Source organism: Budorcas taxicolor, chromosome 5, assembly GCF_023091745.1.
Source record: "Budorcas taxicolor isolate Tak-1 chromosome 5, Takin1.1, whole genome shotgun sequence".
Classification (NCBI taxonomy): Eukaryota; Metazoa; Chordata; class Mammalia; order Artiodactyla; family Bovidae; genus Budorcas; species Budorcas taxicolor.
The window spans coordinates 107400735-107427366 of record NC_068914.1 but is presented as its reverse complement, the minus strand read 5'-3'; the positions used below and the strand labels follow the sequence as shown (position 1 = coordinate 107427366).

Sequence of the window (26632 nt, the reverse complement as noted above, 5' to 3'; positions counted from 1 at the left end):
CCAGATGTTCAAGGTGGATTTAGAAAAGACAGAGGAACCAGAGATCAAATTGCCAACATCTGCTGGATCATGGAAAAAGCAAGAGTTCCAGAAAAACATCTATTTCTGCTTTATTGACTATGCCAAAGCTTTTGACTGTGTGGATCACAAGAAACTGTGGAAAATTCTGAAAGAGATGGGAATACCAGACCACCTGATCTGCCTCTTGAGAAACCTATATGCAGATCAGGAAGCAACAATTAGAATTGGACATGGAACAACAGACTGATTCCAAATAGGAAAAAGAGTACATCAAGGCTATATATTGTCACCCTGCTTATTTAATTTTTATGCAGAGTACATCATGAGAAATGCTGGACTAGAAGAAACACAAGCTGGAATCAAGATTGCCAGGAGAAATATCAATAACCTCAGATATGCAGATGACACCACTCTTATGGCAGAAAGTGAAGAGGAACTGAAAAGCCTCTTGATGAAAGTGAAAGTGGAGAGTGAAAAAGTTGGCTTAAAGCTCAACATTCAGAAAACGAAGATCATGGCATCTGGTCCCATCACTTCACAGGAAATGGATGGAGAAATGGTGGAAACAGTGTCAGACTTTATTTTGGGGGGCTCCAAAATCATTGCAGATGGTGATTGCAGCCATGAAATTAAAAGACGCTTACTCCTTGGAAGGAAAGTTATGACCAACCTAGATAGCATATTTAAAAGCAGAAACATTACTTTGCCAAAAAAGGTCCATCTAGTCAAGGCTATGGTTTTTCCATTAGTCATGTATGGATGCGAGAGTTGGACTGTGAAGAAAGCTGAGTGCCGAAGAATTGATGCTTTTGAACTGTGGTGTTGGAGAAGACTCTTGAAAGTCCCTTGGACTGCAAGGAGATCCAACCAGTCCATCCTAAAGGAGATCAATCTTGGGTGTTCTTGGAAGGACTGATGCTAAAGCTGAAACTCCAATACTTTGGCCACCTCATGTGAAGAGCCGACTCATTGGAAAAGACTCTGATGCTGGGAGGGATTGGGGGCAGGAGGAGAAGGGAAGGACAGATGATGAGATGGCTGGATGGCATCACCGACTCGATGGACATGAGTTTGGGTGAACTCCGGGAGTTGGTGTTGGACAGGGAGTCCTGGCATGCTGTGATTCATGGGGTCGCAAAGAGTCGGACATGACTGAGTGACTGAACTGAACTGAACTGAACCATATATTGAAGACAGCCATAGACAATATATACTTTAAAAATATATGTATTATTTATTTTTGGCCATGCTGGTTCTTTATTGCTGCCCATCATCTTTTTCTAGTTTTGGTGAGTGGGGGCCACTCTCTAGTTGACATGCACAGTCTTCTCCTTGCAGTAGATTCTCTTGTTGAAGAGCACAGGTTCTAGGCTCTTGGGCTTCATTAGTTGTGGTTTAAGGGTGCAGTTGCCTTGCATCAGGTGAAATCCTAGTTCCTGGACCAGGGATCAAACCTGTGTTCCCTCCATTGGCAGGCAGACTCTCAACCACCAGACCACCAGGGAAGTCCCTATGTATAATTAAATACTTATAAGTGAATGAACATGGACTATGTTCTGATCAAACTTTATTTAGAAACATTGCAGTTTGGTTTATATAATTTTTACCTGTCACTAATATTATTTTCCCATTTTTTTTCAGCCATTAAAAGATGTAAAAATATTCTTAGGTCACAGGCTTTACACAAATAGTCAGAAACCTGAGTTTGGCACATGATCTATAGTTTGCTGACTCTAGTTAAGTGAATATGTGTGGGAGCAAGTCCTTTGGAAGCTAGGGCTATATGAATGCTGGCCACAAGGTGGGGGAGATATTTTAGAGGCCCCACTTATTTTAGACATTGAAATTTTACAAATTCCATTTGTAATTTCAGTGACTTTGTAAAAATATTTTTTTCTTATACTGAACGGCTTAGCAGGATTCTATCAGAATAGGTTTTTTTTTTTTTAAAAAAAAAGATAATCTATTAAAAGTTTAAGCAAATCAGACTCATCCTCTTTTATCTCCATTTTTAATATCTCTACCATCTCTTTATTTTTTTCTCCCATTGCTATTATTTCCCCCCATAGATATCTCTTTTTAATTCTGCCTCTGTCCTTTGTGTTTATGAGGCACCATCTGTTTGTCTCTAGGTCTGAATACATGAATATTCTTTCTAATCTAAGTCCTTCCTACTAACTACTTATGTAATCTGGAGGGATGAGGTGCAGAGGGAGATGGAAGGCAGGTTCAGGGCAGAGGGGACACATATGAATGTGGCTGTCTTATGCTGATATATAGCAAAGACCATCACAATATTGTAAAGCAATTGTCCTCCATTTAAAATAAATAAATAAAAATTTTAAATATTTATATTATTTCACTTTTTAATGTTTATTTACTTATTTTATTTATGTATTTGGCTGTGTTGGGTCTCAGTTGTGCCATGCAGGATCTGTTGTTGTGGCATGCTCAGACTCTGTAGCTGTGGCTTGTGGGCTCAGTTGCCCTGTGGCATGTGGCATCCCAGTTCCCTGACCAGGTATCCAGCCTGACTCCCATGCTTGGAAGGAGGATTCTTAACCACTGGACCACCAGGAAAATCCCACTGCTTACATAATCTTGAGTAGATCATTTAACCTCCCTGAGCCACTGCATTCTGTGCTAGTTAGAGTAAGTAGTTCTAGGACCACCACAGACAAACACAGAAGTTTCACATAGAGGATGTTTACTTCAGCTTCTCATAAAGCCTGATGTGGGTTGACTGACCTCCCTTCATCTTGAAACTACATCATCTGGTGAGTAAGAGAGGGATGAAGAAGGCTTACTTCTACTAACAAGTCAATTAATCATTTACATGGCCTCAACCTAAATGCACATAAGGCTGAGGAGTAAAAGAGAACCTACGCTGATGGTTTTGTTGAGCACTAAAATGATGTGTAAAATGATCCCTTAAAACAGGGATTGGCTAACAATTTCTCTAAAGAAACCGACAGTAAATGTTTTAGGTGTTGTGGATAATATGGCCTCTGTTAAAACTACTCAAATCTATCATTGCAGTGTTGAGAGAAGTTGTAGACAATGATGAATGAATGAACATAGTTGTATTCCAATAAAACTATATTTTCATTATCAGCAGACAGGCCAGATTTGGGCCACAGGACATAGTTGCTGATCCCCTTCTTAGAACATGACTAACATATAACTCTTCTCATTTTCCATCACCTCAGATACTCAGGGAAATTTGGGCAATGGTTCCTCACTACCTCAATGTTCCTTAAGCTGACTCATGGTAACTATAGATAGTTCTGAATAACCAAATAAGAATGAGATCAGATGATCACTGATTTCTTCCCTTTGGAATTTCCATTAGCCTCTCTCCTTTCCTCTTGATATGTTATTTGAAGATTGAAGCTATGCTACAGTGAAATCACAGTACTCTGCTCAAAGAAAGAAAGAAAGGGAAATATCATGTAGATTTGCATAATCATATAGATTAAGAAGTCTATACTGAGTCCCAAGAGCATACAGGCATCAGTGCAGTTCAGTTCAGTTGCTCAATCATGTCCGACTCTTTGAAACCCCATGGACTGCAGCATGCCAGGCTTCCCTGTCCATCACCAACTCCAGGAGCCTACTCAAACTTATGTCCATTGCGTTGGTGATGCCATCCAACCATCTCATCCTCTGTCGTCCCCTTCTCCTCCTGCCTTCAATCTTTCCCAGCATCAGGGTCTTTTCCAATGAGTCGGTTCTTCGCATCAGGTGGCCAAAGTATTGGAGTTTAATCTTCAGCATCAATCCTTCCAATGAATAGTCAGGACTGATTTCCTTTAGGATGGACTGGTTGGATCTCCTTGCAGTCCAAGGGACTGTCAAGAGTCTTCTCCAACACCACAGTTCAAAAGCATCAATTCTGTGGCACTCATCTTTCTTTATAGTTCAACTCTCACATCCATACATGACTACTGGAAAAACCATAGTTTTGACTAGATGGACCTTTGTTGGTAAACTAATGTCTCTGCTTTTTATTTTTTATTTTTTTAATAGTTTTTTATTTTTTTAATTTTAAAATCTTTAATTCTTACATGTGGGTCTCTGCTTTTTAATTTGTTGTCTAGGTTAATCATAGCTTTTCTTCCAAGGAGCAAGTGTCTTTTAATTTCATGGCTGCAGTCACCATCTGAAGTGATTTTGGAGCCTAAGAAAAAGTCACTGTTTCTATTCTTTCCCCATATATTTGCCATGAAGTGCTGGGGCCAGATGCCATGATCTTAGTTTTCTGAAAGTTGAACTTTAAGCCAACTTTTTCACTCTCCAATTTCACTTTCGTCAAGAGGCTCTTTAGTTCCTCACTTTCTGCCATAAGGTGGTGCCATCTGCATATCTGAGGTTATTGATATTTCTCCTGGCAATCTTGATTCCAACTTGTGCTTCCTCCAGCCCAGCGTTTGTCATGATGTACTCTTCATAAAAGTTAAATAAGCAGGGTGACAGTATACAGCCTTGATGTACTCCTTTCCCTATATGGAACCAGTCTGTTGTTCCATGTCCAGTTCTAACTGTTGCTTCTTGACCTGCATAAAAATTTCTCAGAAGGCAGGTAAGGTGGTCTGTTATTCCCATCTCTTGATGAATTTTCCACAGTTTGTTGTGATCCACACAGTCAAAGGCTTTGGCATAGTCAATAAAGAAAAAGTAGATTTTTTTTCTGGAACTTTCTTGCTTTTTTGATGATCCAGCACATGTTGGCAATTTGATCTCTGGTTCCTCTGCCTTTTCTAAATCCAGCTTGAACATCTGGAAGTTCGTGGTTCAAGTACTGTTGAAGCCTGGCTTGGAGAATTTTGAGCATTACTTGCTAATGTGTGAGATGAGTGCAATTGTGTAGTAGTTTGAACATTGTTTGGCATTGCCTTTTTTTCTTTGGAATTGGAATGAAAACTGACCTTTTCCAGTCCTGTGGCCACTGCTGAGTACATCTTGTGTAATTCTGGTACAGGAGTGTATTATATTGCCCACAAAAACCATATCTTTTGGCATCTACCCATCAAGAAACCTATGAGTCACCCTAGACTCCTCCCTGAGAATCAACTTTCACATCCAATCAGATGCCAAGATCTAAAGAACTAACCGCCTTAGTATCCCCTAAAAACATCTGTGATCTCCAACACTACTGCAACTGCTTTACCTCAGGACCCCATTATGTTTTGGCTCAATTCAATAATATCCTTGTAATCTCTCTTCCTCAGATTCTGCCCTTACCTGTTCATCCTTTAAACTGCTAAAATGATTTTATTGAAATTCAAACCCAACTATGAAACTCTCTTGCTTAGAAATCATCCAGTGGTTTCTTGAAATAGTCAGATGAAAGACCAAACTCCTTAATATGGCATTAGAGCCCTTCATGATTTGTCCCCTGAGACATCCAATGTCTCACAGCTTGAACCCACTTGCTATCGTCACATACTCTGCTCTACAGCCATACTAAACCTTTTGCAGTTTGCACTTTCCCTCTTCCCATCCTCTTTTGTTTTCCTACCACCTCTTCTTTCCCTGGTGGCTCAGCTAATAAAGAATCTGCCCGCACTTTGGGAGACCTGGGTTTGATCCCTGGGTTGGGAAGATCCCCTGGAGAAGGGAAAGGCTACCCACTCCAGTATTCTGGCCTGAGAATTCCATGGACTGTATAGTCCATGGGGTTGCAAAGAGTCAGACACAACTGAGCAACTTTCACTTTCACTCACTTTCAACAGGATTCAACTCAGCCGTCAATTACCTGCTTGTAGAAGCTTTTCCTAATTGTGTCTCTAAAGTAGAGGCTCACCTTTAACATCTTGTGTCCACTTCTCATGATGCTTATCACATCATGACACATAAGCCTTGGATTATTTATTCCCTCATGCACCATCCCTCTTCCCACTTCAAGTCTGTAATCACCCAGAGAAGAGGGACAATGGCTTCCTCATCTTATTCGTATCATACTGCTTACCAAGGTATCCACAATTTAGTATACAGTTAGCAGACACTTGTAGAATAAATTAATGCAGAAAACAGTTTATTTTCTTGCTTAATTGTATAACAAATTGTACTTCTAGTGGGTTTAAAACATTGGGTGGTCAAGGTTCAGAAACATGTATTTCAGAAACATTTATAAGTAAAGGAGTCATACACATCAGTTTGCTTTATCCTTATAATGTTTATGAGAGGGTACATCATATAAATTTGGTTTGCTGCCTTTATACAAAGTGAAACAAAAATAAAATACAACACAATGAGACAAAACCATGATAATGACATACCTGTGTTTCTATTGGAGCCAGGGTCATATCCATGTTTTTAATTGCAGTTATATAGTCTAGTAGGAAGAACATTGAAAGTGAATTGAGATTTAGTAGCCCCAAGGATGGAGAAGGCAATGGCACCCCACTCCAGTGCTCTTGCCTGGAAAATCCTATGGATGGAGGAGCCTCGTGGGCTGCAGTCCATTGGGTCGCTGAGAGTTGGACACGACTCAGTGACTTCACTTTCACTTTTCACTTTCATGCATTGGAGAAGAAAATGGCAACCCACTCCAGTGTTCTTGCCTGGAGAATCCCAGGGATGGGGGAGCCTGGTGGGCTGCCGCCTATGGGGTCGCACAGAGTTGGACACGACTGAAGCAACTTAGCAGCAGCAGCAGCCCCAAGGACAGACATTTCATGAGAAATCAAGCCTGACATTGAGCACTAGTCTTTCATACTTCAAAAGCAACTGAGTCCTATGTGGGTATTAATTTGAATTGCATTACTGAGTTCATGTGTCATAATAATAAATAACTTACACTCATATAACAATATTTATGCCTCTTAACCATTCCTATAAAAATATTGCAAGGGTGAAAGTGTAAAGCATGTTATAATTTGAACACCTTAAGTAAAAAAAACTCTGTAAAACACATTTTCAATATCATCAGCTATTTTAGATTATAGACTAAGTAATGTCTGCTTTTCAAAAAACATGATGAACTGGAAGAGAACTGGTAACATGAATATTTTGCAGGAAAATAATTGTGGACTTGAGTGATAAAATTAGCAAGTATTTGAGGGCAGTGAAAGTGTTACTAAGCCAAAAGTTTATTGTACTTTTTTTGTACTCTGCAGAAAGTTAAGTACAATAAACTTTATTTTAAAGAGGTTGTATTTAATCTCTTATTATTGTGAGATTAACACTTCATTAACATTGATAATAAGAATAAAACATAAGAAAACTTAAATTAGGAAATGTGCACAATCCTGAGAGCCAAAAAGACTGCGGTTTTTCTGAAGGGTGATGTTAGAACCTCTGCTAGACAAGAAAAAAAAGGTGAATATAATTAAAATTGTGGGGGAAAAAAAAAAAAAAAAACAAACCAGAAAACTGCTATAGGGAACAATCCACTACTGACAAAAGATTATGTCTGCTGTTACTCCATGACTTTACCATTTATGTTTAAATTGACTTTTTCCTTTTGCTATTTGGGGATTAATTTAAATCCTTAAAAAAGAAATCAAAGTTCACTATAAATACAAATAGATTCTTAGATCCTAGAAAATGTTCTATACAAATTTACTTCATTTTAATGATGAAATTGCAGCATATGATACTTGGGGACAATATCAAATATTCCCAGTTCCTTGGACTATATAGAAAATTAAAAAAATGGAACTGCCTTAATTATGCTCCCATATTGTAAGGATTCTTTTATTTCTTTATTAGACTCTTTATTCTCAGGGTCTGCCAAATGCAGAATCCTTTATAAATGTTAGCTGAATGAAAGGTGACTCAAAATTGCAACTTTCTGAACTGATCATTAAGAGAAATTCTGAGCACTGTATTTTTGCAGTCTTCTGGAGAAATCTAACAAAAAGTCTAAATTATTTTATCAACTATGCCATTACATTTTTTCATAAACATTTTTTATTATTGCATTAAGGGACTTTTTAATGTCTCTCTGTAAAACACAATTATATTTTATGTGTAAAAAACAGACAATGTAACTGAAAAAAATCACTTAGATTAAACTGATGGGGAATTGGGCTGAAGATGAGCATGATCATATTAATACTTTTATCATGCTCATTTATTTTAGCCTAAACAACGAACATCTATTGTGTCTTCTCTGGATTTTCATCGAATGAATCACAACCAAGAATATTTTGAAATCAACACATCTACAGGGTGTACAAGCTTTGCTTCCAACCCTCCAGTTAGTCCACTCACCTCTTCTGCAGCAAACACAGAAGTCAAGAACAAGGAAACTGGCGATACAGGTAAAGCCGTTCATTTTATGCAGGTATATTGTTGAGTTTTTAAAACCAAAGCCTTTATGAGTTAGAGGAATTAAGAGGGATCTTCATACAAATCTCATTGTGTTTTTTGTTCATGACTTCATGCCAAGACTTTAAAGGCACCATCTAAAATGTGTGGAATAATGTAATCATCAGCATATTTTCAGGTCTGACCTTTAAACAGAACCAAAATCTAACCTTTTAAAACTAGAATTTTAAAACTAGAGTTTTGAATAGCATGTTGTTATGGTTTCCAAATGTATTATGTCACCTACATGTCACATAAAAAGTTTTAGAATAGACTGATATTTAGTAATAATGTGGAAGGACAATGCTGATTTGTTTTATGTTGAAAGGTAAAACTTTGAATTTCACAAAGTAAAATGTTTAAGTAGACTGTTTAGGACAATGCTGATTTGTTTTATACTGAAAGGTAAAACTTTGAATTTCACAAAGTAAAATGTTTAAGATAAATTTCACAAATTTATCTACTTTGAAAAGTAGCATTTTGTTATCTTACTCATAGGTGGTTTTGTTATATGTTATATTTAAGAATCTGCATATAAAGGCATTAGCACATGGCGTATAATGAAGTAGAACAACTTTCTGGGTCAGTTCTGTCACTGATTTGCTAGATACTTTCCATCAAATTATTTAACTTCTCTAATCTTTGATTTGCTCCTCTGGAAAGGGGAGATAATATCTGCTCTTTGGGTAGTTTTAGTAATAAATGAGCCGATTTATGTGAAGCATTTTGGAAACTAAGAAACAATATTTTTATTTAGTACTATCATTATTGTTTAATATTATTTTTATTCTTAAATACTATTATTGTATGAAATCTATAGTCATTTTAAGAAAAGAAGAGCCAGCTATACATCTGTACTCATGCCGAGATGGTTGACCTTTTCTTGAATTAAAAGCATAATCTAAATTAATGGATAAATCTATTTATTTTATAAATGATTGTATGCACAAAAAACTAATCATTATAAAAATGTCAAGTGTTAATAGAACTAAGACTAATACATAACAAGCTCACAAACAAATCGCCTGCTGCAAAGCACTTTTAATAAGTGGACCAATGAATTTATTATCATATAAAAGAGAACTGTTTCAAAAGTAGCCCGAACTATAGTTAAAACTTCCTACTTGTTAGGCAGTATATTATGTAATCTAAGTATCAACTTGAGAATCATCAGGAAAAGGTGGTAAAGAGGGTCTACCTTTGGAGGTAGACAGACTTAGATGATATGAATGGGTTAGCATTTAACTAGAAAGATAAGTTCAGTTCAGTTGCTCAGTCATGTCTTACTCTTTGTGACTCCATGGACTGCAGCACACCAGGCTTCCATGTCCATCATCAACACCGGGAGCTTGCTCAAACTCATGTTCATCAAGTCAGTGATGCCATCCAACCATCTCACCATAGTATTAATATGTAGAAAGATCACCAAAATATTAATATGTAGCAAATAGATTCAAGATGAGGTGAGATTGGAGGTAGGATGCAACAGGGCCATCAGCAATGGAAAATATAAATGGATTTGAGAAACACAAGGAAAGAGTAATCAACAGGTCATGGCAACTGATCAGAGGTGTGATGACGAGGAAGAAAAGTTCAGGAAAAACCCTAAAATTTCTTGCTTAAGCAGATTAGTCAAATCTCACTGCCATTCTTTGAAATATGGAATTTTTTAGGTAAGACAGAAGAGAGGGATGGGTTATGTGGGACCTAATATATGTCATTTTAAGGACTTTGGATTTCACTCAGAGTGAAATTGGGAGTCAGTTCAGGCTCTTTCAGGAGAGTGACATGATGTAACTTCTATTTTATAAGAATTGCATCAACTCTTGTATTGAGAATGGACTGAAGAAGGAGGATAAGTCTGGAAGCAAGGCCAGTAGGGGGCTATTGTAGCATTCCAGTAAGATGAGAGAGGAAGTCAGCTCAGGTCAAAGGTGAAGCAGTGGAGCTGGAGAGAAACTGATGGGTGTTGGACATTTTTTTTTAAGGTAAAGCCTGTAGGATTTTATGATAGAATAGATGTAGTATATGAAAAAAAGAGAAGAATTAAGGATAACTGCAATGTTTTTGTCCTAAACAATTGTAAGCATGATTTTTAATGGCATCTGACATGAGAGAGGTCCTGGGAAGAACAGATTTGGTGAACAGGTAAAAATATCAAGAGTTCACTTTTTTTTTAATTTGAAGTATAATTGATTTACAGTGTTGTGTTAATTTCTGCTATATAGCAAAGTGATTCAGTTATACATGTATGCACATTTTAAAAATATATTGTTTCTATTATAATTTGTTATAGACATTTGAATACAGTTCTCTATGTATACTGTAGGACCTTGTTGTTTATCTATTCTATATATGAGAGCATATGTCTACTAACCTTAACCTCTTACTCCATCCCTTCCCCAAATCCTTCCCCCTTGGCAAACACAAGACTGTTCTCTAAATCCATGACTCTGTCCCTGTTTCAGTAGATAGGTTCATTTGTGTCATATTTTAGATTCCACATATAAATTTTATCACCTGATAATTTTCTTTCTTATTTACTTCACTTCGTATATAATCTCTAGTTGCATCCATATTGTTGCAAATGTCATTATTTCATTATTTTTATGGCTAAATTGTATTCTGTTTTATATATATACCACATCTTCTTTATCTGTTCATCTGTTGATGGACATTTAGGTTGTTTCCATGTTTTGACTATTGTTAATAGTGTTCTATGAACACAGGGTTGCATGTATCTTTTAAAATTAGAGTTTTCTCTGGATATATGCCCAGGAGTGGGATTGCTAGATCATATGGTAGCTCTATTTTTAGCTGAGAAACCTCCATACTGTTCTCCATAGTGTCCATACAAGCTTGCATTCCCACCAACAGTGTAGGAGGTTCCCTTTTCTACCAGGAATTCATTTTAAGTAATATCTACCTATTAGATATATGAATAGATGTGTCATGTAGGCAGCTGAATGTTCACATTCTTTGTCTTCAAAGACAAAGAACGTGAACATCGTCATTGTATACATGATATGGAATGAATGTATATAGAAGATCAAAACCTGAGCTTGATGAAAGAGATGATAAAGGGCAACAACAGCTAAGGAGTCTGAGGAGGAACAAGGTAGGAGGAAATCTTCTGGTGAGTGTTGGAGAAAATGAAACCAATGGTGTGACTCAAGGATGTTTTGCTCTCTTGACCTTTGGAATGATGGAGTTGGTATTCTTATGATGAAGCTTAGTTATGGATAAGAAACGCTATTGGATATTCAAGTAGGTAAGCTGAGGGTCCCTTGGACTCCAAGGAGATCCAACCAGTCCATTCTGAAGGAGATCAACCCTGGGATTTCTTTGGAAGGAATGATGCTAAAGCTGAAGCTCCAGTACTTTGGCCACCTCATGTGAAGAGTTGACTCATTGGAAAAGACTCTGATGCTGGGAGGGACTGGGGGCAGGAGAAGAAGGGGACGACCGAGGATGAGATGGCTGGATGGCATCACAGACTCGATGGACGTGAGTCTGAGTGAGCTCCAGGAGATGGTGATGAACAGGGAGGCCTGGCGTGCTGCGATTCATGGGGTCGCAAAGAGTCGGACACGACTAAGCGACTGAACTGAACTGAACTGAAGCTGAGTACATAGCTAAGACTGATTTTTCAGTAGGGTAGGACACAGAGGGAGGAAGCTATGAGATAATTTTATGTTTATTGAAAGTAAAGAGTATTGGTCAAAACATACTGACAGTGTCTTAGCCCACAGTGAATGACCTATGAGTTCCGAGTTCCTCAGTGAAACTGTCAGGGACAGGTGTGTTGTATATTATTGACACCCACCAGTAAATAAAACATACTTCCTCTTTATGAAAATTTATTTCCAGAAAGCTCTGCATATATGAAAATCATCTGTGAGCTGGCACCTTTGAGTCCCTACTAAAGATGTTACCTACCCTGGGTAACATTATCTCCAGTTCTGTTAGTAGTTTCAAACTATCACCTCTTACTGGATAAAACTGATGGAAGGGAGCAAATCTAAAAAGAGTAAAGTGGAAAAGAGTTTCTTTCCAAATGGGAGAAATAACAAAAACAAAAGCTTTTAAGTACACAGCAGCATAGGATGCTTTTCTGCAAGGGAGAAGGAACATTTGAGGAAAACTAAAATTAGAATGAAGAAGGTGGTGTGGACCTTTTGTGCTGCTCAGGGATTGCCAGAGAGGCAAACGAAATCCTTCCCTTTAATTAGCTCACACTGACTGGAAATAGAACTCCTGAAGCTGAGTTAATCTTACTCCAGCAGCCATTGGACACAAGCAGCTGAGGAAATCTCTGGACTCCAGCCAGCATGAAGGACAAAACTGGTCTGCTGAGATCCAAACTGAGGTTCAGGATGGGCTGATATGGAGGAAGGATTAAGGGTTAGTGAGAATAATGGGCAATTACATCTCCGAGGCTTATTGCCCTAGAATGTGCATTATACAAATTATCTGAATTATTGCTTGTTAAATTCGGTGCTTTAAGTAGAACAGGATTTTAGGTAGCCAAAAGAAAAAAAAATATTTTTATATAAAATGTCATATATGTTTAAAAATAAAATATATTCTTAGTTCTTGATAATTCATGAGGTGCCTCTCCTAAACTTTTGGTTTCCTGTTTCCCATCTAATATCATGAGCCTTTTCTCCAGTGCCTTTCTGTGCACATTGCACATCACACAGAAGGCAGAGATAGGTTAGCAGATGCTTGACAAAGAAATAAAATATTGACTTTTACAATATTAAAAAATATGAAAATATATAGTTAGCTCTTGGAGTAATGTGGTTTAGTGCATACAATCAGGTAGGAATTTGTTATTCTAGCATCTGAATGCAGAGTTTCAAAGAATAGCAAGGAGAGATAAGAAAGCCTTCCTCAGTGATCAATGCAAAGAAATAGAGGAAAACAACAGAATGGGAAAGACTAGAGATCTCTTCAAGAAAATGAGAGATACCAAGCGAACATTTCATGCAAAGATGGGTTCAATAAAGGACAGAAATGTTATGGACCTAACAGAAGCAGAAGATATTAAGAAGAGGTGGCAAGAATACACAGAAGAACTGTAAGAAAAAGATCTTCACAACCAAGATAATCACGATGGTGTGATCACTCACCTAGAGCCAGACATCCTGGAATGTGAAGTCAAGTGGGCCTTAGAAAGCATCACTACTAACAAAGCTAGTGGAGGTGATGGGAATTCCAGTTGAGCTATTTCAGATCCTGGAAGATGATGCTGTGAAAGTGCTGCACTCAATATGCCAGCAAATTTGGAAAACTCAGCAGTGGCCACAGGACTGGAAAACGTCAGTTTTCATTCCAATCCCAAAGAAAGGCAATGCCAAAGAATGCTCAAACTACCCCACAATTGCACTCATCTCACACGCTAGTAAAGTAATGCTCAAAATTCTCCAAGCCAGGCTTCAGCAGTACGTGAACTGTGAACTTCCAGATGTTCAAGCTGGTTTTAGAAAAGGCAGAGGAACCAGAGATCAAATTGCCAACATCCCATGGATCATGGAAAAAGCAGGAGAGTTCCAGAAAAACATCTATTTCTGCTTTATTGACTATGCCAAACCCTTTGACTATGTGGATCACAATAAACTGTGGAAAATTCATCAAGAGATGGGAATACCAGACCACCTGACCTGCCTCTTGAGAAATCTGTATGCAGGTCAGGAGGCAACAGTTAGAACTGGACATGGAACAACAGACTGGTTCCAAATAGGAAAAGGAGTATGTCAAGGCTGTAGATTGTCACCCTGCTTATTTAACTTCTATGCCGAGTATATCATGAGAAACGCTGGGCTGGAGGAAGCACAAGCTGGAATCAAGATTGCTGGGAGAAATATCAATCACCTCAGATATGCAGATGACACCACCCTTATGGCAGAAAGGGAAGAGGAACTAAACAGCCTCTTGATGAAAGTGAAAGTGGAGAGTGAAAAAGTTGGCTTAAAGCTCAACATTCAGAAAACGAAGATCATGGCATCTGGTCCCATCAGTTCATGGGAAATAGATGGGGAAACAGTGGAAACAGTTTCAGACTTTAATTTTTTGGGTTCCAAAATCACTGCAGATGGTGATTGCAGCCATGAAATTAAAAGATGCTTACTCCTTGGAAGGAAAGTTATGACCAACCTAGGCAGCATATTTAAAGGCAGAGACATTACTTTCCCTACAAATGTCCATCTAGTCAAGGCTATGGTTTTTCCACTAGCCATCTATAAATGTGAGAGTTGGACTGTGAAGAAAGCTGAGTGCCGAAGAATTGATGCTTTTGAAATGTGGTGTTGGAGAAGACTCTTGAGAGTCCCTTGGACTGCAAGGAGATCCAACCAGTCCATGCTAAAGGAGATCAGTCCTGTGTGTTCTTTGGAAGGAATGATGCTAAAGCTTAAACTCCAGTACTTTGGCCACCTCATGTGAAGACTCATTGGAAAAGACTCTGATGCTGGGAAGGATTGGGGGCAGGAGGAGAAGGGGATGACAGATGATGAGATGGCTGGATGGCATCACCGATTCGATGGACATGAGTCTGAGTGAATTCCAGGAGTTGGTGATGGACAGGGAGGCCTGGCATGCTGCGATTCATGGGGTTGGAAAAAGTCAGACACGACTGAGTGACTGAACTGAACTGAGGTTAAAATAGTTGAAATGGGACTATTGGTTTATTTGGGCAACATAAGATAAATACATTCACTAGGTACATTGCATCATGAGACAGTTCAGGGTGCTGGGAGAGTACCTAAGAACGTAAATGATCTCATCTGGGGTCTGCAAAGCTTTGACATGGGAGAGTCAAGCTTTGAGAGGCAAAGAGGGCCTAACTAGGCTAAGATCATGAAGGAAGATTGCTCTTCAAAGAAGGAATAGCATATTTTAAAAAATAACCCTGTGGTAAAAAACAGAAACCAACATAATTCTATAAAGCCATAATCCTTCAATTAAATAAATAAATTAATTTAAAATTAAAAAAAATTAACATGAAACTACAGGTCCCAGAGAAAGGAGAGATGTGGCAGGAGCTGAGCCTTTAGAGGGAGTAGAAGGCCAGTGGTTCAGGGCCTTCCTTGTAGGCTATTTTCTGGATTTTTATTTTTAACCTAAGAGCATAAGAGACCTAAGAGCAATGAGAAGGTGTTGGTGGAGAGAAGTGATCCAATTTGCATCTTACTATCTATGTTGCTCCTGTTTTCTTTGTGAACCTGAAACAAGGTCATTCCTGGAGAATAACCAATGAAGGCAAAAATTAAACAAGGAAATGTTTGAGTTGGCTTTTGCTCAAATTCTTAACGAAAGGGTGGTGTAAGTGGCCTGTGGGTAGCACTGGAGGAGAGATAGTAGGCTAGTAGGCTTGGGCATCCTTGCTGGTATGCCTGTGGCCTTCAAGTGATGAATTTAAGCCAAGATCATTCTGGCCAGGGCTAGCTCTTATTGGCTGGCTCAGTTGAGTGCATCTCTCACTGGCAAGGTGGACCCTCTAAGTCTGTGTGTCTGCCATCTGTCCACCCAAGCTTCTGGGGCAATTCTCCATTTGCCAAGCTGGCCCGATGGCAACCCGCTTGGTTCTCAGCCCAGCTGCTTCTGAGACCACAGAAAATTTAGGTCTCATTTGTAATTTAGGAAAATAATGAGGACTCAGAAACATTTATCCTCAGGAACTCACTAGTCCATCCTGTGTATGTGGAACTACTAAGTTCTGTCAGATGTGGCCGCACCCAGAATCCAGATGAGATTTGGAATACAGGTCCCTCTTTCCTTGTAAGACCTGTTTATTACACTGCAGCCTCTAGAGGCCAAGGCCCGAAAGGGAAATATAGGATACACAGGGAGAGATATTTTCTTATCTTCCCTGTCTCCACAGCCCTTCCTCTTCTGAAGAAGGCTTCCCATTTGCTTATATTATTACAATAGTTGTTCAGACCTAACTCTGATTGACCTACCTCTGGCTCTTCTAAAGTGGGCGTCTGACTTTCAAGCCTATTGCCTTCCTAAATCACCTCCCCCTACCTGAAGGCATAAGTCCCCAGTATTTGGTGTGGGAGCAGAGAGGTTTCCAATGGAATACAGCATAAGAATGAAAATATATTAATACCTTCTTTGAGAAATACTATCCCTAATACCTTGCCCGGAACAACAAATGAAAAGTAAATGAACATTGTTGTTGCTGTTGTTTAGTCACGAAGTCGTGTCTGATTCTTTTGTGACCCCGTGGACTGTAGTCCCCTAGGCCCTTCTGTCCATAGGATTCTCCAGGCAAGAATTCTGGAGTGGATTGCCATTTCCTTCTCCAGAGGATCTTCCTGACCCAGAGATTGAACCTGTGTCTCCTGGATTGGCAGGTGGATTCTTTACCACTGGGCTATGAGGATCATGCTTAATTAATGTAGCTTCAGAAATACTTAATAAATGTGAACATTATTATTTGGTATTGCTGTTATGATAGTCTAGGCAGTAAGTAGAACCTAGACTAAGAATTCAGTACAGACACAGAGCAACCAAGAGCTAGGAGTCCAGCCAGGCAACCAGAGTCTTAAATCCACAGAGTTGCTTGGAACAAGCAGGTCAACATGCTGATGAGCAGAGTTAGAGTTTTTGTTTATTCTGTGCCTTAGTTTTACGTGTCCTGGGGTGGAAGGGCAGGGAAAGCTGCAAGTTGTGTCACTACTAGGGATACCTAAACTTCTACAAGTGCCAATTCATCCAGCATTACAGCAGAGGTAAGAAAGCAAGTGTTTCAGAGAGTTTTGTGTTGAAAATATTTTTTTAAACAGTTTAATTTTTATTAACGTAATCTTTCTTGCTTGATCTTCTGCTAATTCATGGGAAAACCTAACTGCTTTGTTGGCTAGAGTTTTGTGGTTCAAATTCAGTCCTGCATATATCTTCTCTCTAATTATCTTGTCTACTTTAATTGGCTTGATAGTTTTTTTCTCCTGATTTTCTTTACCAGACTGTTTATATCTTTTGAAAAATTTCCTGCTATCATTTATATTTGTGTGATATATGTGTGATTATTGTATCTAAAAGTAAAACAATAGGAGAAAATCAGGCAGTAGCTTTTTTAATAAAGGGGAATTTCCAGCTCTGTGCTATGGAGAAATCTCCTCTCTACCCCTGTTAAAAACAGTTCCCAAACTGCTGAACCTTTTTCTCTATTCCCATCTTGATCTCTACAGTCTGCTTTTGGGAGAACATTTCCCCCTTTTTGCTCTGCACCTGTGTATGTTGGCTGGTGCTTTGTGTATTCATGTGGACCCCAGCCTTTTTAACACAGACTTCTTTCATGCATATGGTGTAGTGAGCCAGCCCATAGCAGAACTTGTTCCAGATATCCTCCTGGGTAACTTACTACCTACTTAACTGACCAGTTGTTTCTTGCCTACCTAGCTCTAGGCTCTTGTGATTTGAACTCTTCTAATTGACTCTTGGCATCTGTGATAAACAGAATTCTATGATGGCCCCATGGTTCTCACCCCCATGCTTCTGTATCCGTGCACTTTTGTGATGCCCCTTCTTTGAGTGTGTGTGGGACCTATAACTTGCTATTATACTTGCCAGTGGCAAAGATGATGAAGTATCACTTTCAGAGGCATAATATGCTTTATGGCAAAGGTGAAGGGATTTTAAAGATAACATTCAGGTCCTGATCATTTTAAGTTACTCAAAAGGGATATATCTTTGGTGGGCTTGAACTAATCAGGTGATTCCTTTAAGAAGGAGTCCATGCTATGTGCTAAGTCACTTCAGTTGTGTCCAATCCCAAGGACTGTAGCCCACCAGGCTCCTCTGTCCAGGGGAATTTCCAGGCAGGAATACTAGAGTGGGTTGCTGTTTCCTTTGCCAAGAGATCTTCCCGACCCAGGGATCAAACCCATGACTCCTGCATCTCCTGTATTGGCAGACTCCTTCCACCTGAAGGAGTCTAGAGGTTAGCAACTTGAAGGAGCATCTTTCTCTGTCCGTCACTGGCTTTAGAGAAGTCAGTCATTGTGAGCACTGCAACTGCACCTTGAGCCTCAGATAAGATCACAGCTCTGGCCAACACCTGGACTGTAGCCTGGTGAGGCCCTGTGCAGAGGATCCAGCTAAGCTCTGCCCAGACTTCTAATTCCTGTAAACTGTGAGATAATAGATGTATATTGTTGTAAGCCATTGTTTGCTGTGATTCATTATGCAGAGAAAGAAAATGAATACAATTTCCAGTGTTCCCTTGATTTGGGAGCAAGAGAGGCTCTCTCCATCTGCTTGGTCTCAAGAAATCTGCCTCCCCGCCTCCCCTCACCCTGGGTCGTCACTAGTCCCTTGCTCTCAGTATGATTAGAGACATGACTAAAAGTGAAGAATTTGAAAATTGAATCCTTTATCAAAGTATGTCCTGAAGCCCGGCTTGATTAATGCGTGTAGACTTTATCCATCATATCATTTTTCCCCAAAATTATACTTTTTATTTTAACAGGCACTAAGTTGTAAACTTAAAATTCTAACAGTGAAATGTTAAGGCAAAAGCCAGAGAGTAGGAGACTCTTAGGGATCATGAAGACCTGAAATCCCCCTATTATTGATGCTTCTCAACCAGGCCACCTTCTCCAGGATTTGGCTTATTCTCAAAGCTAGCAGAGTTAATTTTTCAACATTGTCTGATTATGCCACTCCACTCTTTAAGAATCTCTTATGTGTTGTCACCATCCATATCACAATGTCCAAAAGGTTTACTTTGCCCAACAAGGTCCTTGATAATTTGGCTCTGACTTTCTATTTACCTCTAACCTAATGTACTGGATGGGCTTCCCAGGTGGCTTAGTGGTAAAGAATTCATCTGGACTGCAGGGGATGTGGATTCGATCCCTGGGTCGAGAAGATCCCCTGGAGGAAGGCATGGGGACAGAGGAGCCTGGTGGGCTATAGTCCATCGGGTCATGCAGAGTTAGACATGACTGAGACTATTTAGCACACACACACATGCACACAACATACTGGGTACTTGTAAGAATACTGTTCTTAGAGTTCCTGATTATTGACTCATTGTGTACTCTGCAGTCAGCTTGGAATGCCTTCTCATCTAATCCACCTGGTAAACTTGTATGGTATTTGGCTAAGCACAGCCACCTTTGTGAAGCCTTCTCTAATTTCAACAGTTCTTTCATCTATGTGCCCCCTTAGCATGCTTCACACACCTCTACTACTGGATATTTTATATAAAAGTACTTGTTTACGTGTCTGTGAGCTCCTTAAATGCAAGGACCATGTGTCAGATAAGGTGTATCCGCAATGCTTCTTGCAGTGACTTACAATAGATGCTCACTAAATGATAAATAATTGAATAACTGGATAAACATTTTCTTTTTTGGAATTCTACCACCTAATATGTGTCTATTTCTACCTATACAATAGGGTCAGACCAGCTTTTCTCATAACTACATTTCTTTCGTCTGAGCCATGGAGCCCACCTTTCATTTCAGTGGTTATTTCATTAAAATGCCTCAGAGAGAAATGCCATTTTTATTGTAAATTTTTATACCATAATATATCTGATTTCACAGATAAAAAGATGGCAGTTATTTACATTTGGAAGCTATTCATTTTCCTTAGATAATTATAAAGTAGTTGACCTGTCATTGCCAAAATAATTATTATCACTCTAAAAAGCAATCTGACAATGTGTGCTAATTTCTAATTTCCTTCCCTTTTTTATTTTAATAGACTAATGCCTAAAGCTTCATTTTTAAAACAACAGCAAAAACTTTAGTGAGCCCTCTTTTTTCACAAAGTCAAAGTAATATATAGTATGGGTTATTTTTTCTTTCCCCAAACTGACTTTTTCTTTACCCTGCTTTTGCTAGTCTCTACATTAGCTATATGTGAGGTTGAGAATATTGTATTAGGACCTGGAGCCTTGAAGATGAGAACTTTCAACATGTTTGGAATCTAATATGCAAAATGACCACCACTGACAGAATTCTAAGCTCTAGCAAACAGTTCACAGAATCTAGAGTGAACTCGCATTTATATGTGGGTGTGAATTTTCCCTGGCATTGTTCTTTTTGCTTAGAAAAACTGGTAGAGTAAGGAGGAAGACAACTATGCTGCAGAGAAGCAAGATTTATTCCACAGTCAAAGATGTAATGTTTGCATTGCCCTCCATTTTAGAACTGAAACATGTCTATTGTATGTCTGTGTTCTGTTTGCACAGATGTCTGTGTTCTATTTATTAACTCAGATAATCAAGAGTGACTATGTGAAGCTAATAATAGATTGTAGATTTCCTTCTGGAAAACACATAGCACACATGAAAGGAAGCATTATTAACTAAACAAATCTCTCAGTTCCTAACAATTAGCATTTTGACAACTGTTGTCTTAGATGAAGGACTTGGATCATATATTGCATAACTTCAAAGTATTTTTTACATTTCTTCTTGATTTGACTACTAAGTAAGTGTAAAGGAAACCTTCAGCTCCATTTTAGTTCCCTTAGCACATTTCCTAGGCCATTGATATGCTGTAGGCTATACATCTTCAACTGGATTTTGTTTCTACTATTAATTATAATCCTCTGGAACAGGGTAACATTACAAATCATATGTCAAGTCCTCTAAACTAAGTAGTTTGTTATTTACAAACAGTACAGGTCCTTCCTGAGGTTGCCTGCCATGTAGAAAATTAAAACTAGAAAATCACATTCAAAGTTAGCCTGAACCATTTTCACATACCTTATATTTGATATATTCCCTTTCAGGCAATTATTAGCTATTCCTAATATTCTTTAATATATTTATCTAAAACTAGATATTTAGTATTGTATAAAAGCTGGTATCATATGTATATTGTCTACAAAACCCCACACATATGAGCTATTGTGATTCAGGCCTTTGTTATTTGTTGGTAATACATATAAATCTATATATAAACACCAAACAAAAATTATTTATATTATTACATTTATTAATAATATTAGATAGAGAATATTTCTTCATTCATTTGGCAAATACTCATTTAGTACTTGGACAACTCCAGGATGGTGAGGGACAGGGAGGCCTGGTGTATTGCAGTCCATGGGGTTGCAAAGAGTCACACACGTATGGCCAACTGAACAACAAAAACATTTAGTACTTATGAAGTACTAATACCCAGGCAAAATACTGAGTGAGCAATAATGGAAAGACATGACCCCTTCTCAAAACATTGTGCTAAGCAAAAAATTGAAGTCTAACACTATTACATTATTACAATATGAATCTAGAGTTAAGAGCATATAAATCTGCTTGGGACAGTGAGGTAATGCTTGTCCTATGACTTGAATTTATCAAATGGATATTGAAGAAATATAGTGAGGAAGGAAAGGAACACAGAAAGCAGAGCCTTTGAAACTAGAGAAATTTGGATGTAAGTCCTTGTTTTGCCACTTACTATGATCTTTAGGTAAACAATAACCTTTCAGAGACTCTTTTCATTTCTTTTGAGATAATGCAGATGGCCATACCTAATGTAAGACTTTGCACATGGTAGGCACTCAATAAGTATTATCTCCTCTCACCAACTTTGAGCCTCATAACAACCGTATAGATAGAACTGATGGTATTATCAACATTTAAAAGCTGAGGAAGGTAGATTCATGGTTCATAAGGAAACTTGCTTAAGGTCCCACAACTAGAAAGTTAGTGGCAGAGTAAGGCCTAGAACCTAGGTCTCCTGACAAAACTTTTTCCACTATGCTGGAACAAGGATTCCAGCTTGTAAAAATGCTAATCATTAGAAACTGAAAGATTTGTTTAGTTAATGCTTCCTTTCATGTGTGCAGTGCACTACCCATGCATTTAATTATTTATTCAGTAAATAAACATTTCTTGAACTTCTACTCAGTATCAGACATGTTACTGTGCACAGATAATACAGTGAAGAACAAATAATATTTCCTTTATTCAGTTGAGTCCATCAGAGAAGCTGACTTCATACCAACAACTTCAATAAATAAATGAGTGTCATGCACTAGGACAATTAGGTGCTCTGGAATATGTGGCAAGAAGACTTATTCTAATCTAGGAGGTCTGGGAAGTGCTGTGTGGGGAAATAATATTTTTGTTAAGACCTAGGGAGTAAGCAGGAGTTATCTGGACAGAGAGGAGAGAACATTTTTCCAATCAGTAGGAGGTTTGGCAAAGATGTAAATGAGAACATGGCTATGTTCAAGGGACTGAAACTGGCCCAGAATAGCAGGATCAGAGAGCCTGAGTGAAAGAGTGGCCAGGGGTGACTCTGTAGAGTTTGGCAGAGATTGGGTAGTAAGGGGCTATACAAGCCATCTTAAAGAATCTAGATTTTATTCAAGGGACAAAAGGTATTGCAGTTTCTACACTACATAAAAAGTCTGGCCAGTAGGGAAATAGTGTCTGAAAACTGACTCGTTCTGTGTTCATCCCAGAAAGAAGAGGGTTACTACATTTTTTTCCAAATTTCTTACAAATGCTTGTATAGGCTTGCTGAGGTCCTAGTGGGAAAACCACCTGAAGTTTTAAACAGTAGACTGATAGCTGATTTGCACCTTTCCATGTTCATTCTAGCTGTGCTATAGCTACTCTTAGAAACTGGGTGACACAGTAATTCAAAATGGGCTTGAGTGGGTCAGTGGTGGCTTAGATTAGGGCTTGTATCTGTGGAGGTGAAAAAAAGTGAGATGCTTAAAGTCTGGACATTAACCGATTTGTGATTGGCTATAGAAGTTAGAAGAGAAGGATTTGGGAGGTGACGGATACTCCTCACTCTGCTGGCTTGAGCAGGGAACAGTGGAGTCTTGGGTACAATATCTAAGACTTTAATATTGAGAGAAAGGTACTGGAGTCATTACATGGTGGGAAGATGTCAAAATCAGCTGGAATAGAGGACACAATAAAAGCATTCAAAAGTCCTTTGGGGCCAGCAGGCCTGACACTACGCTTAAGGTAATGATAATTCTTTCTTTTTTCCTTACTGGAAAAGCTGTATCCCTTTCATATTTTTATTTTACTTCATAGGCCGTTGTATATTTCCATTTGGCTAAATTTGTTCTACAGGGACATTAGTTGTTACCTGACTTTAGTTTTAATTTAAAAGGGAAAAAAAACACTGTAATTATGAAGAAGATTTGGCATGTGGGCACCTGATTCATTTCCCTGGGTGGCACCATGACTCACCCTCATTAAAGTAGTTTTGCTTAGAGATGCCTGATGCCTTATCGGTTTTGAATTTTCTCTGCCCTGTGTGTGAACAATAAGATAAGTTTCTCTCATGGGTCATACACAGCTCTTCATCTCTACCATGAGTCAGATGTTTTGCATTTCAAAGCATTATCCTGCCTACAATTTCCCACTTTATAAATTATGCAGAAAACTTCTACCAACAACAGATTCTCATTTACTGACTTTTTAGATTTGTATCTGTAAAACATGTTCTGGTTGTGCTATAATTTAGTGAAGTTTTATGGCCAACAGTAAGGTACTGTTTTATTTGTTTTATCACCATTGTCTAAACATCAAGGTGCCACATTAGATAAAAAAACACAACCATCTGTAAGTAAATTCAAGCACTGGTGATTAAGTCACACGAAAAGCTCTCTCTTGATTCTTTGTCTGTAGTTATAGTAGGTTTCCTCCCTTTCACATTCAACCTCCTAGAAAGAGTTGTCTATACCTCCTGGATTCATTTTCTCATCTCTTTATCACTTCCCCAAAACTACTCTAATATTACACTGAAATCTCCTCAGTTAGTCTCCAAGACTATTTCTTCCTAAAGATAGTGGATAAAGTCTTGATCAAGATTAAGATCTCACTTGATCGATCTGCTACACTAAATCTATGAAACACTCTTTGCATGGGGCTCTGTGACACCACACTCTGCTGGTCTTCCTTTCACCTCTCTCATGTCCATCTTGGTCTCCCTTTGGGAGACCCACTCCTAGAAGGCTACTGTTCTTCAAGGTTCTAAACTGGGTTCTTTGATTCTCTTACTCTAAGGATTGCCTCTGGATCATCTCAGCCACTTTATATGGCTCTATTGCTTAAGCATGAGCTGATGTTCCTCACAGTTTTATCTCTAGGCCACGATGGAGTTCCAAACCTCTAAATTCATCTTTCTCCTTAACCTCTCCACTTAGATGTCCCCTGGGTACTACAAAGATCAACATGTCTGTTGACCTGAAATTTCCCAGGGCTTCCACAAAAGGTACCACAAACTGGGTGGCATAAAACAGTAGAATTTTATTCTCTTATAGTTCCATCTGCTAGAAATTTGAAATCAAGGTGTCAGTGGTCCACTCCACCCTTAAAGGCTCTTGGGAAGAATCCTTGGCCACATCAGCTTCCAGGAGTTCCCTGGCTTAAGGCAGCATGACCACAATCTCTGTCCCCAACTTCTCATGGCTTTCTTCTCCATCTCTATGTCCTTTCTTCTTCCCATAAACACACCAGTCATTGGATTGGAGGTCCATACTCATTGCCTTTATTTGTTTTGTTTTTACAGGCTTCCTTGATAGCTCAGTTGGTTAAGAATCCACCTGCAATGTAGGAGACCTGGGTTCAATCCCTGCGTTGGGAAGATCCCCTGGAGAAAGGAAATGCTACCCACTCCAGTATTCTGGCCTGGAGTTTTGTTTTCACTGTATCATAGGTTCATGGTGGTGGTGGTTTAGTCAGTAAGTCATGTCCGACTCTTGCGACCCCATGGACTGTAGCCTGCCAGGCTTCTCTGTCCATAGGATTCTCCAGGCAAGAATACTGGAGTGGGTTGCCTATTCCTTCTCCAGGGGATCTTCCCAACCCAGGAATTGAACCTGGGTCCATGATGATAGAGATTATGGCTTTCTACCGTAATCCTTGGCACTTATTACAATGTCTGTAAATGAATTGTTGCCTAATAAATATTTATTAAGGAGAAGGATGAAGAAAAGAAGCAAATGAATTAATCAACAAGAACTAATTTGAAAAATGATAAGCTAAAGTAATTTTAGTTGTGATTTTTTAAATGTGGTCAAATGTAGTTTTTTCTAATCAATATACTAACAAAATAAGAATCAATCAAACCTTAAATTTTAAGCTCATGTAAAACCTTTGTCTGTACTCCTGCAAAACTCTGTGGTTCTCATAAATGCTGGAAAGTACCCTTGTATTTCTCATTGTTTATTTTATACTGGGGTTCATTCCAGCCCTTCTTTATTAATGAAAATGTTCCTGCTTTTGTTGACACTATGGGATCTATTGTTGTTGTTCAGTCACTCAGTCATATCTGACTCTTTGCCAGCCCCATGGATGGCAGTACGCCAGGCTTCTCTGTCCTTCATCATCTCCCAGACTTTGCTCAAACTCATATCCATTGAGGTGGTGATGCCATCCAACCATCTCATCCTCTGTTGTCCCCTTCTCCTCCTGCTCTTAATCTTCCCCACCATCAGGGTCTTTTCCAGTGAGTCGGCTCTTCACATCCGGTGGCCAAAGTATTGGAGCTTCAGCTTCAGTATCAGTCCTTTCAATGAGTACTCAGGTTTGATTTCCTTTAGGTATGACTGGTTTGATCTTGCAGTCCAAGAGTCTTCAACACCACAGTTCAAAATCACCAATTCTTTGGTGCTCAGCCTTCTTTATGGTCCAACTCTCACATCTGTACATGATTACTGGAAACACCGTAGCTTTGACTAGACAGACCTTTGTCAGTAAAGTAATGTCTCTGCTTTTTAATACATTGTCTAGATTTGCTATAGCTTTCCTTCTAAGGAGCAAGCATCTTTTAATTTCATGGCTGCAGTTACTGTTCACAATGACTTTGGAGTCCAAGAACATAAAGTCTGACACTGTTTCCATTGTTTCCCCATCTATTTGCCATGAAGTGATGGGACTGGATGCCATGATCTTAGTTTTTTGAATGTTGAGTTTTAAGCCAGCTTTTCCATTCTCCTCTTTCACCTTCATCAAGAGATTCTTTAGTTCCTCTTCACTTTTAGCCCTAAGGATGGTATTATCTGCATTGGTGAGATTATTGATATTTCTCCCAGCAATCTTGATTCCAGCTTGTGCTTCATCCATCCTGTCATTTCACATGTTGTACTCTGAATGGAAGTTAAATAAGCAGGATGGCATTTTACAGGCTTGACACATTCCTTTCCCAATATTGAACCAGTCCATTGTTCCTTGCTTCCTAAATATTTCTTGAACATGTCTCCAAATAGGACAAGGTTAAGCAATTACTAAGCATTCTAATTACAGAAAAAGAAAGAAAGGAAAAATGTATATGCTAATAAAATATCTCCA

At 38.7% G+C, this 26632-nt stretch overlaps 1 protein-coding gene across 1 annotated transcript in view; it reads left to right on the top strand.

Annotated features, from left to right (window-relative positions):
* Positions 1-26632, top strand: part of ANKS1B (ankyrin repeat and sterile alpha motif domain containing 1B) — a 1150548-nt gene that overhangs the window by 473857 nt on the left and 650059 nt on the right. The window contains exon 12 of the mRNA XM_052640785.1: positions 8111-8291. Within this exon, the coding sequence (XP_052496745.1) occupies positions 8111-8291 (181 nt within the window). The remainder of the gene's footprint in view (positions 1-8110; positions 8292-26632) is intronic.